Below are 17,653 nucleotides of genomic sequence, written 5' to 3'. Positions count from 1 at the left end.
CAGGGAAAACGCGCAGTCGTGGTGTAACTGGCCAAATGTGTAGCCAAATTGAGAACTTTCAGTTCTACTGAAATCAGAGAGGCAGCTTTGGCTGCCAAAAAAGCAGGCCCATGAAGGACCGCTTTTAATATGGGAAAGATATTCTAGGAGTGTACATTTGGAACCACACAGACAAACCATGTTTTCTGTCTGTCCTTCGGTTTCAGGCATGTGGCAGGACAACCAATCTTTTCATCGAAAGAACATTACCATGTTCCTTATTCGGGTATGCATTTAAATCTTGCAGCACCACCAAGAGTGTCTTCACTCATTAAGAGATGCAAAAGCCAACTAGACTGTACTGGATTCAAAATGAATCCCAGTATTGCCAGTTGGCACAAGGATGCCAGGAAGCGGTTCTATTATAGATCGTACATCTCACACATCTCTGTAATGCACATCAAGCGTTGGGAATTGTGATGCTACGGTATCATCAATCATTTATTTTTAAAACCTTGAGATTATCATCTGAGGCACCTTGCAGAATTGCAATTGAATACGCATGTATGCACATTAGCCCCCAAAATGAGGCCTCCAGTTCACTTCTTTGGGAAGCCGGGGCCAGCCATTCTGAAATACATCTTGGCCACGTTAGATTGAGAACTGGACACCTGATGTTGTTCATGGTATTTGTGGAAGGAAGCACAGGGCCACATTGCATCTCTGCAGTACAAAAAATATAGTGCAACTCTCAAGAGTGGGGATACAGATGAATTCTTCATTCTAGGTTACACATTGTCCATTACTTAGGCTAGTGAGACAATGTTGACCCGTGTTTTCTTTCAGAAAGGAAGTAATGTCAGCTGAGCAGTTTCATGCTTCCTGTCATCAACCTATTTTTGCTACTTTGGAACAGTTGCTGCTGAGTGGCAAATATTCATCCTAAAATGACTGTCCACAGGAGTCCATTTAAAGGCTAATTTGCCTATTTACATATATTCAGTTGCATTTCTCCAAGGGGCACTGATGTTTACTAGAAGTTTTTTTTGATAGAATGATGCATAATACCGCTCCTTCAAGTTACTACCTCTAGAAGTAATTGGTGGCTGGTCCGTGGGAGTGCAGCATTCCCCTCTTGCCACGAAACATCCACGGCGTCCCATAATACAATCCATCTTCTACTGTTGTGCTGTGCTTCCGCCCTGGTGGGTGGGACCAGGCGTTGCAGTGTTTTTCATCGCTAATGAAGTCTACTCATTTTCTCCCGCAGGGAAGGGCGCTGCTCGCTGGTCACCTCCTTCGGGGTCTTCAAATACATGGCCCTCTACAGCCTCACCCAGTTTGTGTCTGTCATGATCCTCTACACGGTAGGTGTTCACTGCCTCGGTAGTAGGCTGCCTCAATTTTTGTGAATGTGTGCCTTCATGTATGTGTGTGCATGTTTTTGGGTGCTTGTGACATAAAGGCCATTGCCGAGTCCCTCTCGGAGCCCTGCTCGCGCAGGGATCGGGGTGTGTTTTCTCCTTTTAATCAACCTAACGTGAAATTGCTGTAGGCACAGTTGTGTGTCCAAGCTTTAGTCTTTGGAATATCCCTGAAGAGGTGTGAATGGTGAGTGAAAAGGTGGGTGCTGTTGGGGAAATGGCTGAAAGTAATGGGGGCCGCGTAAGATGCATGCTGCATTTTCTTTCACTGTTTCTTTCAATTTGTCCACAGTGCTGGGGGGTTTGAGGAAAGGCGTCCCTCAGGTATGGGGTTTATATTGTTAGGGAGGAGGTGCAGCATTGGAATGGGGTCTGTGATTGGGGCGTGCCAGCAGGGAACATAGTTTCACTACTTCCTTTTGCACATCTCGACCCCCTATGCATGCTTAACTTGATTATGATTGGTTATTTATAACGCACTTAATGCCCGCAAGTTTCTAAGCACGGACCCGGGGATCGAACCCCTGTGTTGCTCCACGTCGTCTTTCTTCAAAGACGAGCGCGTTACCCCTGAGCTATCCTTCCGCGTCGCTTGATATTGATCTTGTGTAGGACACTTAATTTCTGCAACTTCGAAGTGATGGAAATAAGGGCACACCAAGAAACAAGGGACACTACCAGTTTAGGGTGAAGTGGCTCTGCCAGGCCAATCCTATGCCGTAGACTTCAGTGCATCAACTGCGAGGACTACCCTTCATTCTAGATAGACGGGCGCAAGCCATGAAAGGCAGATGTGTCATGGTTTAAACGAGCAAGCACTGTGAATATTGCAAAGGTTGACCGGGAAGTAATTCCAGAGAAAGGGACCGTTGGCAGAGAATATATGGCCCCCTAATCCAGAACGGTGTGGTGGCAGCAGAGTGCACCGTGCAGACACCCTCAAGGTGAGGTTTGCAATTAGATGCTGTAAATAGGAAGAGTAATGGGAAATGCCCTGAAGACATTTTTGAAAGAGGATGGCAATTTTGAACTGTATCCAGGGTTGCTTGATGTTATTCTTTTTGTAGGAAACCTGAATAAATTTGCCCCGTCCTGAAACAAGAAAGAACTTCCCCTGCCACGAAGGCAGCCAGAAAATCAAATAAGTCAAGAGGAATAGTTGTCCTAAAGTAATTGCAGTAAACACCCAGAATCCACTTAGAACGCAGTCTCTGCATGAATGCTGGTTCATTGTGTAGTGCTTGTTCTATCATAAGCTTGAGCTGGTGTTACCCAGCTGAGTGCACGTTTGATGTTCAAGGTGTATATCTTGGGTGAAGAAGTCTCTTTTGGTGTATGCACACTTTAGAAATGTAAGTAACATAATGTAATGTAACCTAAACACTGAACTTCCCTCTCTGTGACGTGGTCTGCACTAGGAGCTGAGTCTGTTCTCTCCTGGCATCCAATCTTGTCACCTCCTGACATTGTTTTCCCCTTTCCACTGCATGAACCCATTCCCTTTTTGTAACCCCTATCTCGTTCCTAGTCTGCATCTCGTCTCCATGCACCTCTTGGTCTCGTGTCAATACCTCATTCAATTCACCCTTTCCCTGCCCTCGAGAGCCCTTCTTTCCACTGCTCTACTTACGTCCTGGTCCCTACGACCTACCAATGCATGGCAGAATTTAAACTGTTGCTACAGATAACCTGTTGGTGTTGGACTAGGGATTCCCCTAGTACCTTAGGGTGTTGAAGGAGGTCTGCTTCACCGCTGTAGACGAGGAGAAAGATTGTAATTCCAACAGAATTGAGGTGCTTCTTTCTGGCAATGCAATCTTTTATAGGCCAATGGTGATGGATGGAATTCTTTTTTTGGTGCTCGTTGGAGCACATTGAGTTGACGTTTGTATAAAGAAATGATGGAGGAATCACAAGCAGCTGCCCTGCTGGTTAAATGTACTTCTAATTTATCAAGTCATTAAATACCAACAATTTACAAAGGGCAAAATAACATTCTCGCTGCTTCTGATCCTGTGGAAGGCGTTCTAAGTTTTTATACATTGGTCATATCAGAATGCATCATATTATACTATATTCCATCAGATTACATTGATGATTGCATCGGATTCAATTACACTGTATTAATCACTCGATTAGATTGTAACAATTGACAATAATAATGACGGTTTTAAAATTCAAAGCCTATTTTATTTTATGTTGAAGTAAGTTTAGCAGTGTTTGGTCTAACTGTTATTTTGCCCTTTCGTTATTGTTGCTATTTTGTGAATTAATAAATGAATGATTGTATGGATAATTTTTTGTATTTTGAAACTTGTATTCATTCATAGAATTAGTCTGAGATGAGACATGTTTTTTTTTTCTTTTTACTACAATGTGAGTTCTAATTGAAATTAGGTTATATATTCCAACAGGAACAATATTTCTGCAACGTGTGTTGTACATCTCAGTCCCAGTTAGTGATGGGTTATCCCTGGCACGTATGTTTCAGCTGGTTAAACAGACATAAAACTTTATGAAGGCCTGCAGAAGAAACACGGATTGCCCACAATGGTGGTTAAAAGGAGAGTAAAAAGCTAGTCTTTATCATTGCACTAGATCTTGATCTGAGCAGACTTTAATGGGCTACGGCTGCAGTCACTTCCAGGTAGCATTTTTCTGCAAAGAAATGTCAGTTCCTTTTTCTCTCCTTGCCCAGGTCAACACCAACATCAGCGACTTTGAGTTTCTCTTCTTTGATCTGATAATTGTCACCACATTGGCTGTGCTGATGGGCCGCACTGGGCCAGCACCGGAGCTTGGCATCATCCGTCCCCTTGGCACGCTGATCAGCATCGTGGTACTTGGCAGCCTCCTCCTGCAGACGCTTTTGCTCATCCTCCTCCAAATTATCACATACTACATCACAACCACACAGACCTGGTGAGTAAGCACATGCTGAACCATCCCTTTCCATTGCTAGCTGGTGCAGCAGTACAGTTGCCTCTGTACATAAGCAGTGAGTCAGGATAGATTCCCCTCTGTCGCTAGTGAGCATGCTTTAAGGCAGGACTGCCTTCTTTCCCTATCACTAAACGGTGCATTGACTAGCAGGCAGATCCTTTTTCCCCAGCCACTAGTAAGAGCACTCTCTGGAAGGAGCAACTTCTTCACTTCTAGCAAGCGCACTCTAAGAGAGCTGGTGCCCCCCCCCCCCGCTCTCTCACACTAGCAGCATTTTTTGGGATGGCAGAGTTTGTCGTGCCTAGAGTGAGCATTCAGATTCAAGATAGTCTTTTCTGTCCCCATCAGATTACCTACGAGTCAGGTACATCATTTGCCTCCTCTGACTTGCTCTCTCTCATGAATATATTGCACTGTCTGTAATAAACAGACCTCACTCTGCCTTCTGCAGCAAAGCCGGGAAAGTGAGGATATGGTTTGTATGAAAGCTTGAAGTGTTTTTGCTACAGTTTTTCTCTGTCTGACAGGTTTGTTTTACGCGTTGGTCTGTATTTCAGGTTTGTTCCTCTAAATGCCTCGTCGACGGCGCACCTTCATCTACCCAATTATGAAAACACAGTCATCTTCAGCATCTCAGGCTTCCAGTATCTGATCCTCGCTGTCGTTCTGTCCAAGGGTCACCCTTTCCGGAAACCACTTTACACCAATGGTAGGTACAAAAGGTGTCCATCTTTGAGAGGAAGGAACAAGGGCATAACTCCCTTTAAGGGGGTTTAGTAGGTGAAAAGGCCACATATGCTAGGTGCATTGTCACAATGTCACACACGTGAGCTATTGCTCACAGCTATGAGTGAATCTGAGGCCAGGCTCCCAAGTATACATTATATACCTGGTGCCAGACCATTTCTATTTGGGAGGGTTTTCAGAATCCCTTGAATGAGTGCTCCAGAAGGCCAATCCACTAGTGTGTGCACCAGGTGTCCACCCGGTTAATCCAAAGCAAGTCAATGGTAACATAACAGATCAGTCTGGCTTCACTCTACAGGTTTTGGGGCAGAGAGGAAGTTTGGAGGGGTGCTATTAAGGCACCCTTTGCCCCCCCCCCAAAATAAAAGGTACAACACAATATATAATGAACATATCTATACTCTTTAGTATAAGTTTTGCTTTAAATAACCACAATTTAAATAAGTACTATAAGGTAAGTAAGAATATAGTCAAAAACAGTAAAGTGTCTTCCCAAGAGAGACACCTCATAAAGCCAGTACGCTGAAGGTAAGTCTAAGTAAAACATCTTCTGTCTAAGGTTCACTAGGGATGGGAGACTGTGTTTCAAATGCCATTCATTCTATAAAAGCACAGGTGTTTAAAAATACAGCAAATGCAGTACTGGCCCTTGAAATGATCCATTTGACTCCTAACCCCAGTGAGGAGAAAGACGCATTCTACACAGCACTAGCCACATAGAAAAGTACTGAACATGTGAAATACAGTGATTTATAACCCTAAAATGTATATAAAATCACAGTACTTTAAAAATACGGGGACAATGGTAGTTTATTGGTTATTGTCCATTTCAGAGAATTTTTAGAGTTCCAAAACATGTGTCCATAGGTTTTAACGGGACGAAACCAGTAGTTTGTTTGCCGTTCTAGGTTAAAAGAATTATATTGTACTTACAACCCATGGGGGTAAGCGAGGCGACAGCCACCCAGCTCATGACTCTTGGGGAACCCACCAGAGATCGGGATCCAGGTTGCACTACCAAAGGCCTGGAGAATGGTAGCTGCAGTGTTAGTCTTAATCTCTCAATCTTAATATGGTTGCAGTCTGGGAGGGGGCATAGAAAATACTGTCCTGGAGCCAGGGGGCCCTGGAGGTCAAGGACCGAAGGATGGCAACTCACGGAGGTGGCTGTGGCAGAAATGGCACAGGAAAGCACCCGTGCAGTGGTAAATTTCAGGTTTGTGAGTTTGTGACTGGGCTTGGTTAGACGCCGGCTCAGGGCCTGATAATGAAGAATAAAGGACGAAGAAGTGCCTTCTGCAGATGGCCCATGCTGAGGGTCCCCACATCAGCAACACAACCGCAGAGGTTTTTAGGAGGATGCAGTGAGTGAGTCACATGCAGCTCAGGTGGAGAAAGTGATCAGCCAGACCACAGGAACGGGCCTTCAAAGAACAGCTGCAGAAGACAATACAAAATGTCCCACGACAGAGAAAAGTTGATGGTGACTAGCAGCAAGACACTCAACGACTTCACAAATTCGACCTCATCATCCCGTCCCTCATTAAACTGCACTGGCACCCGCTGCAAGCATGTACACTACAGGGCTGTTGCCCTGCAGTCCACAAGCTACACCACTGGGAAGCCTGGCATCTCCCGAGGTCTACGATCCACCAGCAATAAGTGCGTGTGCAGATTTGAACACTGCAGGTGCAGGAAGGAAAGAACCAGAAGACGGTCCTTCTCTGTCTACGCCCCAAGACTATGGAACCTCCTCCCTGTCGGCACCAGACTTGTCCCATCCCGTCTACATTTCAGGAAGGAGCTGAAGACTCCTCTTCAAGGAATGGCTCCTCCCTAACACTTAAGTTCACACGCCCTCCACTCCCCACCCTACCTTAGACTGGGTGATTTGCTCCCCACCTTTTCCTGCCATGGTCGCTTGTAGAGTTGCTGCGAAATTATCCGCCCTCCCCAATTATTATCTCCCTACTCACTTGGATCTCTGCTTCCCTCACTGTGTCCTTCCCCCTATGGTTTATAAAGCGCTCTGTTAATTCTCAAAACTAGGTAAGCGCTCCATGAATACCTTAATAATAAAACATTGCAGCAAGGCATATAAGGGTTCTCACCTTAATTCCAACTAATACAACTGGGTCAGGCAGGCTTTAAAGGCTCGGATGTACCTCGTCACCTGCGTTTGTTTTTTCCGAATGATTTTGCTTTATGTATCTGTAAAATCGGACACCCATTAACTTTTCCACATTGCTATTTCGATATTACAAAAAACAATGAAGATAACCAAACAAGCATTCATTTTTCATATTATCTCTTGATTGATGTTGTTTTCCACTTGGAGGGGCACTGGTGGTTAGTTTGCAAGGAAGAATCTGCCCCGTATCCTGGCCGCTGAGACTGTCATCAGGATTTTGTTGTAAACTGTTTCGAAGGCAGCTATCGGTGGTCAATCCTCCCCTTTTTTTTCTAACAGCATCCGATCCTTTTTGCTGCCATTTTATTTGTCCTGATTGGCATGACCACACACTCCCACACTTTTTCTTTAATATACTTCCTTGGTAGTTTATGGTGCAGAGGCACAGCAAAAGTGCCCCTTGTTGAGTTTTCTCAACCAGGCAGGTTGTCCATGTTACAGCCTGTCTCTAGATCTGGAGGAGGGACCTGCCTTACTCTATATATACTACACTCTACATGCATGCAAGTACACCCACCCAAACTGCTAGCTAATTCAGATACTCCGTCACTCACATGCACCACCCTTTTCAAGTAAACTCGCACAGACACTGCATGCATTTACCCAATTCATTGAAACCCAACATTCAAGGAAGAACAGAGGCCGGGAGACTCCCTTCAACCCCTTCTTGCTTTTGGATAGGGCTGAGGGCAAGGTCAGCATTCCGACGCTGCACCTGCCATGAACAAGACAGGCAGAGGGCAGGATGAAGATGTCTTCAGTATCTTCAATGCTCCAGATTTTCCAGTGCTCATGAAGGATACTGAATATTGTGACATCACAGGTGGTCTCCATAATATTTTTACGGATCTGTGCATGTGTGAAGGCACAGGCATTTCCCGTGCAGGGCATTAGGTACGCCACAAGTTCTTGCACATGCAAAGAATCTAAATGCTTTGAGATTCTTTGCAAATGCAAGCACTGCATTTGCATTATGGATCACGTTTAAATCACATGCTCCATGATGCAAATGCTTTTTATAACGTTATTGCTGAGTTAAATTTAGGGACAGAAAGGGTCCTGAAAATTAATGAGGGTGGCACCCTAGCAGCCCATATGGGAGAGTCAACCCTGATAACCCATATAATACAGTAGTCTTTTTGGCTCTTGCCCAAGCCTTGGGGACACCCACTGAAGAATCCTGATTTTGGTTTTTGGGTGTCTGTTTACAGAAGGTACCAAACCTTCATTGGTGTCTACTTGCCTCAGGGTGGTCTGTTCTGGTGTTAAGGGCTTAGGGCAACTGCTAAGGTATTTCCTGGCTGGTCAGACAGTGGTCCAGTCGCCTCGGTGCAGAGCACTCTTCTGGAGGCTCCAGATTCATCATGGGGGGTGGTGGCGTGGAGGTGATCATCAGGACCCTCTTCTCCCTATACTTTGGGGGGACCAAAGGGTAGCCTGCCCTGGGAAGGTCTTACAACAACTCCCTGACCTTCTGGGTTGTTCCACTGACTTGTTTCTCTGCCCACTGGTAATATCTGTCCTGGACCTTGTTGGTCCGCTGGAAGCTCCCTGATGGCTAGAGTAGCTGCGATTGCCTGCAATTCACCCTCCTCCCCGTTATTGATGGATTGATGTCCCCCTCCATCTGATACAGGCCTTTCCCATCTTCTTCACCTCGGTCAACCTGCTTCTGGGAACTCGCACTGCAGCGGGTAATTCTCCAAAGGAGCATGTTTTAGACGTATGCCTCCTTGTTCAAAGTAGCCTCCTCCTGCCAACCTCCAGCTTGCTGCTTCAACTTTCCCTCTTCTCCATACACCTCTTGCTCCCCGCTCACAGCTTGGTCTAGAGTGCTATCTGATTGGCCCATGTGGCTTGGTCATATGGTCTATGTTGATCTGTGACTGTGAATCTGTGAGTTTCCGACTGTGGCAGCCATTGTGTGGGTTACTCCTTTTTTTCTTCTAGCTGTTGTGGTGAGGTCGATTAGGGATTTGGTTTTCACTTTAGTTCACTTGGCTCCCTGGCGTGTGTAAACTGAGTCCGATATCTCTTTGGGAGGCTTTATCCCCCTGGCCGTGTTCACTGCGTGTGGTTTGATACATAGTGTAAAGGGCGACCCTCTGCCCCCCAACTGCTTTGACATCTGCAGACAATGGCACTGGAATAAGACCAAAGGAACGGACGCCTGGGCACAGGTTCAAAGTCTTCTTTAATACAGATTCAAAAGACACCAGAAGCAGCACTGAGCTCCTACAGTCAGTTTACATGTATATACTTTTTACCTATGACATAATGCTTTAATATAAGCCTGCCTTGTCTTTGATTGGTTGACCTGCTTTTCACTCACAAAGCCCCATTGGCTCATCTTGGCAAGCACTAATTGACTGAAACATAATCTGATAAACTTGGATGAGATCCAGCCAGACCTCATTATAAATCCTTAAATGCCTGCCAAGTAGCAGCCCTTATCTGATTCTCGAGGCCTGCCAAATCTACTTGGCAGGTTATACTGTGAGAAACTTCATGAGTTCATCTTATTTGTTGTTAGTTAAGCAGCTGCTCTAATTGGTAGCTTTCCCGGGCTTTTATCTGATCTGCTATCAATCACGGTCTGCTTTTCTTGCCAAGGTTTCTAAAAATACCAATCCTAGCCATGCTTATCTACAGTGAACTTCTGCCAAAGAATATTCATTATTTTGCATGAGTAAGGGCTTTTGACATCCGCACCCAAGACACCATTTTGTCTCTGGCATCCATCTTAGAATCTATCCCATCCTGTTCAGCCTAGATACTCAGCCATGCTACCAAACGGCGAACTTTTGTACCCAACTAATTTTCTGTCCAGTTTTCAGACTACATCTTTACATATTCATGATGTGCGTGTAGTACCTGAGACACCCTTTATTTACTGGGTCATTCTGACCCCAAAATTATGTCACCTTATATGCACTCTGTCTTCAAAAAGCTTGATAATTCTGATGTTTGCAATATTGGAACCACTGGTCAACCCACCATGCTACCCGCACCAAGGTTTGGGGGGAGGGGGCTCCTAGCACCTCCTCTACAGTAGTATCGCCTGTGGCATTCGTTTGACCCAGTGAACAAGTAGTCATTCTGTGCACCGACGCAGGCCCTTTGGACTGTGCGGAAAGTGGCTCCCTTCTTTGTCTGATTTGAAGCAGTGTCCACGCTGATTTCATGGAACGCTATAACTAAGGATTCCTGTTTTCCATTTTTGCTAATTTTTACACAAGAATACAGATGGAAATTATTCTGGTTTCTTTTGATATTTATTTAAACTGTCTGATTGGTGTCAGTCAGGCATTGCAATGTGCACACAAAGAGCATGTAACGTGCACATTAGGTAATTTTCATTTAAAGCAATTTATATGGCCACAGAGATTTCTCATGTCTGCTGCAATTACACGTTGATCAGTTTTAAAGAGCATTAGGTTTGGTAGTTTTGTTTGATGTGCCAACTCAGTTTATGTACACGTATGACATGCATTACTCTCCGTAATAACATTTCTGATTATTGTATCTGCTTAGATTCAAATGCTGTGCATATGGTCCGACATCCAGTGGTAACCGCAGAGTATTGTATCTTGTCTTTCGGGGACTGAAAGGGGACGTCGGCATAGGCATGCCTGTAACACTATCCCTATTGTGACGTGTAGTGTACCCAAAATCCCTCGCGCGCTGAGGCCCCTCCATTTGTTTTTTTTCTGCCATGAGGGAGCCCGTGTATTGTGAGTGAGTACACGAAGAGAGAAAGTAGAAAGAAGTCTGTTCCTTCCACCCCAAGCTGGGAGGCAGGGATGGCGCATGTGAATATAAGCAGATACAATCATCAGAAATGCTATTACGGTGAGTAATGCATGTCTTCTGATGCTTGTTAATCTGCTTAGAATCACATGCTGTGCATAGACTAGCAAGCAGTACCCGGAGTTGGAGGTGGGTTATGAGAAGGAACAGTAGAGAAAAGATGTCTTAATACTGCCTGTCCCACCTGAGAGTCAGATCTCAGGCAATAGTGTTTTGTAATGGTGTGTACAGAACCCCAGGTTGCCGCTTTGCAAATGGACTGCAGGGGATCATTTGCAATGAATGCTATGGAAGCCCCAGTGCCCCGAGTAGAGTGTGCTCTTGTCTTGAAGAGCAGTTCTCTCTTAGCAAGAGCGTAACCCAGTGTGATGCATTTGACAATCCACCTTGAGATAGCTGATTTAGAGACTGGATCCCTTCTGTACCAGCTGCCACTGAAACGAAAAATTGATCTGTTTTCCTCAGTGGTTTCGTTCTTTCCAGGTTGAACATGACTGCTCTGCGCACATCTAGTGTGTGTAGGCTTCTTTCAGCCATGCTAGTTGGATTCTGGTAGAAAGTGGGTAGTTCGATCGATTGGTTCACCTGGAACTTTGAGATGAATGTAGGCGCAAATCTGAGATGAGTGCCCAGAACTACCTTATCCCTGTGGACTGTAACAAAAGAGTCTAGAATAGAAAGGGTCATAGAAGTGATAGCCACTAAGAAGGCTGTCTTGTAAGTAAGGTCTTTTAGACTTGCTTTATGCATTGGCTCAATATGCATTGGCTCAAAGGGAGATCCCATGAGTTTGGTTAAAACCACATTTAGATCCCATCCAGGAGCTGGGTGAGAAATGGGGGGGATGGATTCTGTTGACCGCTTCCATAAAGGCTTCAATCACTGGTATTTTCCACCATGACACTTTCTGTTGTGACGTGGTGTAGGCTGAGAGATCAGCAAGATGAACCTTTAGTGAATTGAAGACCAGTCCTGCGTCTAACAAATAGGTTATGTACAGCACAATGTATGTGGGTGAGCAATCGATGGTATAGGCGCCCTTGATATTAACCAGATGACAAAGCGTTTCCATTTACTGGAATAGCAATAGCGGATGTTGGGTTTCATGGCTTCCCTGAGAATGTCCATGCATCTCTGGGGGAGCTGAAGGTGTCCAAATTCTGTGACCTCAGGAGCCAGGCTGCTAAATTCAGAGTTTGTGGGCATGGGTGTAGGGTCTCCCCCCTGTCCTGAGACATGTTGTACGGGCAGGGTAGTTTTACTGGTGGGGAGAGGGACATTTCCATTAGATGAGTGAACCAGGGTGGGCGGGCCCATATCGGGGCTACCAGTGTCATGATGACTGGTTCCTGGTGCATCTTGTGCACAATCTTGTTGAGTAGGGGAGTCAGGGGGCAGGGGGGAGCGTAAACAAATTCCCCTGACCATGTTATCCAGAGTCTGTTCCCCTTGGAGGGGTTTTGGGTGTACTTGGAGGCGTAGTCTTGGCATTGGGCGTTCTCCTGAGTTGCGAACAGGCCCATTCTGCGAAGACGTTGAGATGATGTCTTTGTGCAGACACCATTCGTAAAATCTCTGCTGAGCACCTCTGCCAGAAGATTGAGTTCCCCTGGAACGTGTTGGGACAACAGAAACATCTTGTGTTTGAGAGCCCACATCCAAATGTTTTGGGACAGCGTGGATAGCCCTGGAGAGTGTGTGCCCCCTTGTTTGTTTAGGTAATACATGGCTGTGGTGCTGTCTGTCAGAACCAGAACTGTCTTCCCTTGTAGTTGAGTCTGAAAGGCTTTCAGTGCCTTGAACACCGCTAATGGCTCTAGCAGATTTATATGGTTGGATGCTACTTGTGGGGACCACACTCCATGCGCTGTTGTTTGAAGCAGGTGAGCCCCCCCCCCCACCCCGTGAGAGATGCGTCTGTCATGAGAGTGGCTTCCACTGCAGGGGCAGTGAAGGACTTCCCCTTCAAGAGGTTTTCCCTCGACCACCACTGCAGAGAGGGAACGAGGGCTGGCGAGACAACTACCAGATCTTCCCACTGTCCGCTGGCCTGACACCACTGGTTGTTGAGCCACTCTTGCATGGCACGCATGCGCAGGCGCACGTGGGGAACCAAGTATATGCATGACGCCATCATGCCTAGCAAGCGCATGGTCTTGCGTACCGTCACCTCCCGACTTGCTACATATTGAGGGATCTGAAAAAGCATGTTCTGAACCCTCTCATTGGAGGGGAAGATGAAGAGCCCCCAGAAATTGTTTTACTTGACTGGATACTAGACTGGACTTTTTCTCGTTGATGGAGAAACCCAGACTGAACAGAAGGTCGATGGTCTTCTGGGTTTTCAAAAAGCATGTGTGGTAAGAGTCTCCTGTTATGAGCCAGTCGTCGAGGTAAGGGTAAACTGGGACGGATAGTCTGCGCAGGTGTGCTGCTGCTACTGCCAGGACCTTTTTAAACACCCTTGGCACCGAGGCAATGCCGAAGGGGAGCACCTTGAATTGGTAATGCCTGTCTTCTATCATGAACCTTAGATATTTCCAGTGCGCTAGCAACATTGAAATATGAAAGTATGCATCTTTCATGTCCAATGTTGCCATGTGGTCCCCCTGTTTCAACAGTGGGATCACTTCCTGTAGCGTTACCATACGAAACTTTGAGGTTTTAGATTTGTTCGCTGGGTGCAGGTCTAGAAGAGGGCGCATGGTGAGGTCCTTTTTGGGTACAAGGAAGTACACTGAATAAATACCCTCGTATACCTGAAGAATAGGGACGGCTTCTATGGCGTCCTTTCCCAGACACGCTTCCACCTCTTGATTCAGGATCTGCAGATAGTCCGGTGAGAGGAGTCGTGAGTGTGGCAGTATGAACTGTGGTGATAGAGCGAATTCCACGCAGTACCCATGGGCGACCGTCTTTATAACCCATTGGTGTGAAGGTATCCCCTCCTATGCTGTGAGGAAAGATGTTGAACACCCCCCGACCAGGGTGACATGGGAGGGGACCTGGATCCGTTGGTCATTTCTGACCAGAGGCTGCGGCTCCTCTGGGGTTGGGGCCTCTGCCTTTGCCGTGTTGTTGACCCCTAGGTGGGTAGTTGGCGGGGATTCTGGAAGTTTGTCCAGAGTTCGTTTCCCGTATTGTAGTTGTTATGACTTACACAGGATTGACCTCGAAAGGACCGATGAGAACCGCCTCCCTTCTGGGGGGGGAAGGCTTCTGAGTTATTTGTTGCAAGGACTTGAGTCTCATTCTCTTTCTTGCCCATCTCCAGGGCATCGCCGACCGCTTTCCCGACGAGATTGGTCTCTTCTATGGGTTTGTTGATAAGAGAGGCTTGTGTTTCAGGCTTGAACTCCGAGTTGCGAAGCCAAGCGTGTCGCTTGAGTAGGGTGCCCTGGGCCAGCAACCTGCCTGCTGTTTCAGCAGTGTTCAGAGTGTTTTTGATTACAATCTGATTTACGTGCCTGCCCTCGGCCAAGATGGTGAGAAGACTGGACCTAGACGGTTCAGGAACCTCCTGGACACCACCTTGTACAAGGTTCCATTGTGCATCTGCATAATTGGCAAGCAGTGTGGTGTTATTCGCTATGCATGTGGTGTATGCAGCTACCGAGGTAACACGCTTAACTAGGGCGTACAACCTTTTGGACACCATATCCGGAGGTGCCTCCCCCGTAACAAGGGGTACCACTGCTTGTTTCCGGGTGGTAGTGACTACCAAGGAGTCGGGGTGGTGTGGCCTTTAATATATTGAGGGTCCGAAGGAGCTGGCCGAAATAGTTTTTCCACTCTTGGGTTCACTGCCCGGGTCTGAGCTGGTGTGACCAGGGAGGGGGCCAATCTTCTTTTAACAGAGTTTAGGAGGGGAATGGCTTGGCTTGAGGGGGGGGTTTCTCCTTGAGAATGTCCTCCACAAAGTCTTGTTCAGGTACCGCCTCCTGGGTAGTGATCTGAAAGTGCTCAGTTGCCTTCCTTAAAATGGCATTGAAGGCCATTTGATAGTCTACAGGTGAGGCCTGGCGAGCCGGGGTGGTTGGAGGAGAATCCAAGCGTAGAACATCAGTGTCCTGATCTTGCGTGGGGAGCATCCATGGCTCTGTTTACACTTGCTGGGTTTCCTCCCTGTTGTCCATGGCATCCGCCTGTTCCTCAGGGTAGTCCTGCAGGAAGGAAGGGTCTTTTTCGCTGTAGATGTCCTGGTAGGTGGCCATCTGGGCCACATCTTCATGGTGGACAAAAGCCAAGGACTGAGAGTCAAGATTTTCCTGGAAACGTGAAGCTGACCCCAAACGACACGAGATCTCTTAGGGGAAGGTTGCTCAGAAAGGGAGACAATCCTTTCGAGATGGTCCATGCACCCTTCAAACTTCTCCCTGGTCCACTTAGATGAACCAGAATGGCCCAAAGGTGGAAAAGCGTTGTCCTCCGCTCTTTGGCGCCGACATTTGATTCCAAGGGTGTTGGACAGAGGCTCCTGACTGTCCTCGTAGGTTTTGCGATTATTGAGGCACCATAGTTTGTCTTCAGATTTGTCCACAGCATGTTCCATGCGTTTCGACGGTGTCTTAGGTACCACCCCAACCGCCAAAGTAATCCTTGCAATGCTTTCCTCAATCCCCGCTGAATTGGCGTGAGTTAACGGGTCAGAATGCCTATCGGTAGATCTGCCGCCTACCGTGGCGTCAGAGGGTCCAGCAGTAGATTTTTCACGTGTGGAAAAGCTAGGGGGCCTAGTAGTAGGTTTCGGGCCTACCAGGCCCTTAGGGGGTGCCGGAGAGTTGAAGGAACCCGGTAGCGCCCTGGTTTTTGGAGTGCCCAGTCGCAAGACGCAGATGCGGGGTAGGCTGCTGATCTACTCGATCAGAGGAATCCGACGTCCCTGTTTGCGCTTTCACCTTTTTCGATGGAACTGTCGAAATTGGTGTTGGGGTTGTGTGTTTAGTGTTTTGCGTTTTTTGTATGCCCCTGTCGCCGGGTGTTGTTCCTGCAGTGAGACTTGCGTCAGGCCTTGAGAGGTCGGGGACGGGCGTGGCAGACCTAGAAATGTCTGCCTCAAGGTCTATGACATCAGACACGGATGTTTGGTCATCGTCCGTGCCCCCGTCACTTTCGGCGGGTGTGGTGGTGGGGGAAGAGGGATCAGCCCACGACATACCATATGCGGCCCACCGCTTTACACAGCGCTCCTTAAGGGTCTTAGGCCGAAGGAGCTTACAAGCCGCACACCGCTTCTCGTCATGATCTAGGGGGTGACGAGAATTACACGTTCTGTGCTCGCCTTTCCATGGGTACCTGACCCTACACTTAAGGCAGAACCGAAATGGTGTCCTTTCCATAGCGAAAGGTATAAACAAAGATGACCAGACCTAGAGGGCAAAGAGGGGGAAAGAGGAAAAACATAACGAAAGATATGGCCACCCGACCCCACTCTACCTACTGTGTAGGCCGGCCAGAGGGCCCGGCCACGTGGATGGCTCAGCCACCGGATCTTAGGTGCCAAAATCCACTGCCGTAGAAACTTTCTGCAGTCTTCGCCAAAATTGCTTGAAACGCTGTCGAAGTGACTTATGCTGAAATAACCGACAGTCGGTATAAAGATAAACATTGTCTCTTATGAAGAGCTCCGTTATAGGGTGACTAGTTATCTGGGTGGAAAAAAACAATCTAAGGGACCTCGACGCGTGAAGGATTTTGGGTACAGTACATGTCACGATAGGGATAGTGTTACAGACACGCCTGTGCCGACGTCCCCTTTCGGTCCCCGAGAGACAAGATGCCTCTGGATGTCAGACCATGTGCACAGCTTGTGATTCTAAACAGATTAACAAGCATCAGAAGTGTATTAATTTTTTAGAAAATGTAAGATGGTATGTGCACTGTAGGAGAACAAAATGGGGATTGATTTTATCTGATGCCGTCCAGCTCCATGAGGGCCCCATCTTTTTGCAGGAAAACATTCAATGTTTTCTATTTGAAAGTGCTGCAGTTTGTAGTACAGGTGTGAAATAAACTTTCTTTGATTTAGAGGTGCCCAGTTCTCTGCATGCATCTCTTGTTTTAAGGAAAAGTAAATCTAGTTGTAATAAAGGTGAAAATGGAACCTGCCCTAATCTTCAGCAGCCCTACTCCGTCAGTGTCACATAACAGGCATTCACGCGCTAAGTGAATTCCTCATTTGAAAACATTTGGGAAAAGATTAGTTGCAACACATTTCATTTACAGATTTTAAAAAAAATGCTGTTAAATATAGATACAATGACGAGAAGGAAACATATGGATAAATGCAGGCTGAAATGTAGAACAAATAGACGAGATAAAGCCAGGAGACTTGGCAATAACGGGTAGACTGGCCTATAGGGAACTCTGGCGATTTCCCAGTATGCCTCTCAACCCTGTGCCTCTTTTGTGTGATAACATATTTCATTTTCACATTTTCTCATAGGAAAATGGTCCGGCTTGCTGAAAATGTGTCTTATGGGGGGGCACTTTGAAAATCATTTCTAGGGCCTCTTTTGGTTCCCAGTCCACACCTGTTGGCAATTGCATAGGTATTCTG

The 17,653-nt window shown here is 46.7% G+C and overlaps 1 protein-coding gene across 5 annotated transcripts in view; it reads left to right on the top strand.

Moving 5' to 3' along the window:
• ATP13A2 (ATPase cation transporting 13A2) overlaps positions 1 to 17,653 on the top strand; it is a 749,950-nt gene that overhangs the window by 697,100 nt on the left and 35,197 nt on the right. For 4 of the 5 annotated variants that reach the window (XM_069611124.1, XM_069611127.1, XM_069611125.1 and 1 more), the window contains exons 25-27: positions 1,250 to 1,346; positions 4,102 to 4,325; positions 4,904 to 5,055. In XM_069611124.1, the coding sequence (XP_069467225.1) occupies positions 1,250 to 1,346; positions 4,102 to 4,325; positions 4,904 to 5,055 (473 nt within the window). Of the gene's footprint in view, positions 1 to 1,249; positions 1,347 to 3,817; positions 4,081 to 4,101; positions 4,326 to 4,903; positions 5,056 to 17,653 lie in introns of those variants that run through there. The other variant, XM_069611128.1, reaches the window with a different exon arrangement.

The sequence above is a fragment of the Ambystoma mexicanum genome, chromosome 8 (genome assembly GCF_040938575.1).
Source record: "Ambystoma mexicanum isolate Mex_15411 chromosome 8, UKY_AmexF1_1, whole genome shotgun sequence".
Classification (NCBI taxonomy): domain Eukaryota; kingdom Metazoa; phylum Chordata; class Amphibia; order Caudata; family Ambystomatidae; genus Ambystoma; species Ambystoma mexicanum.
The sequence above is the reverse complement of the archived record's forward strand: the minus strand, read 5'-3'. Positions and strand labels throughout refer to the sequence as shown.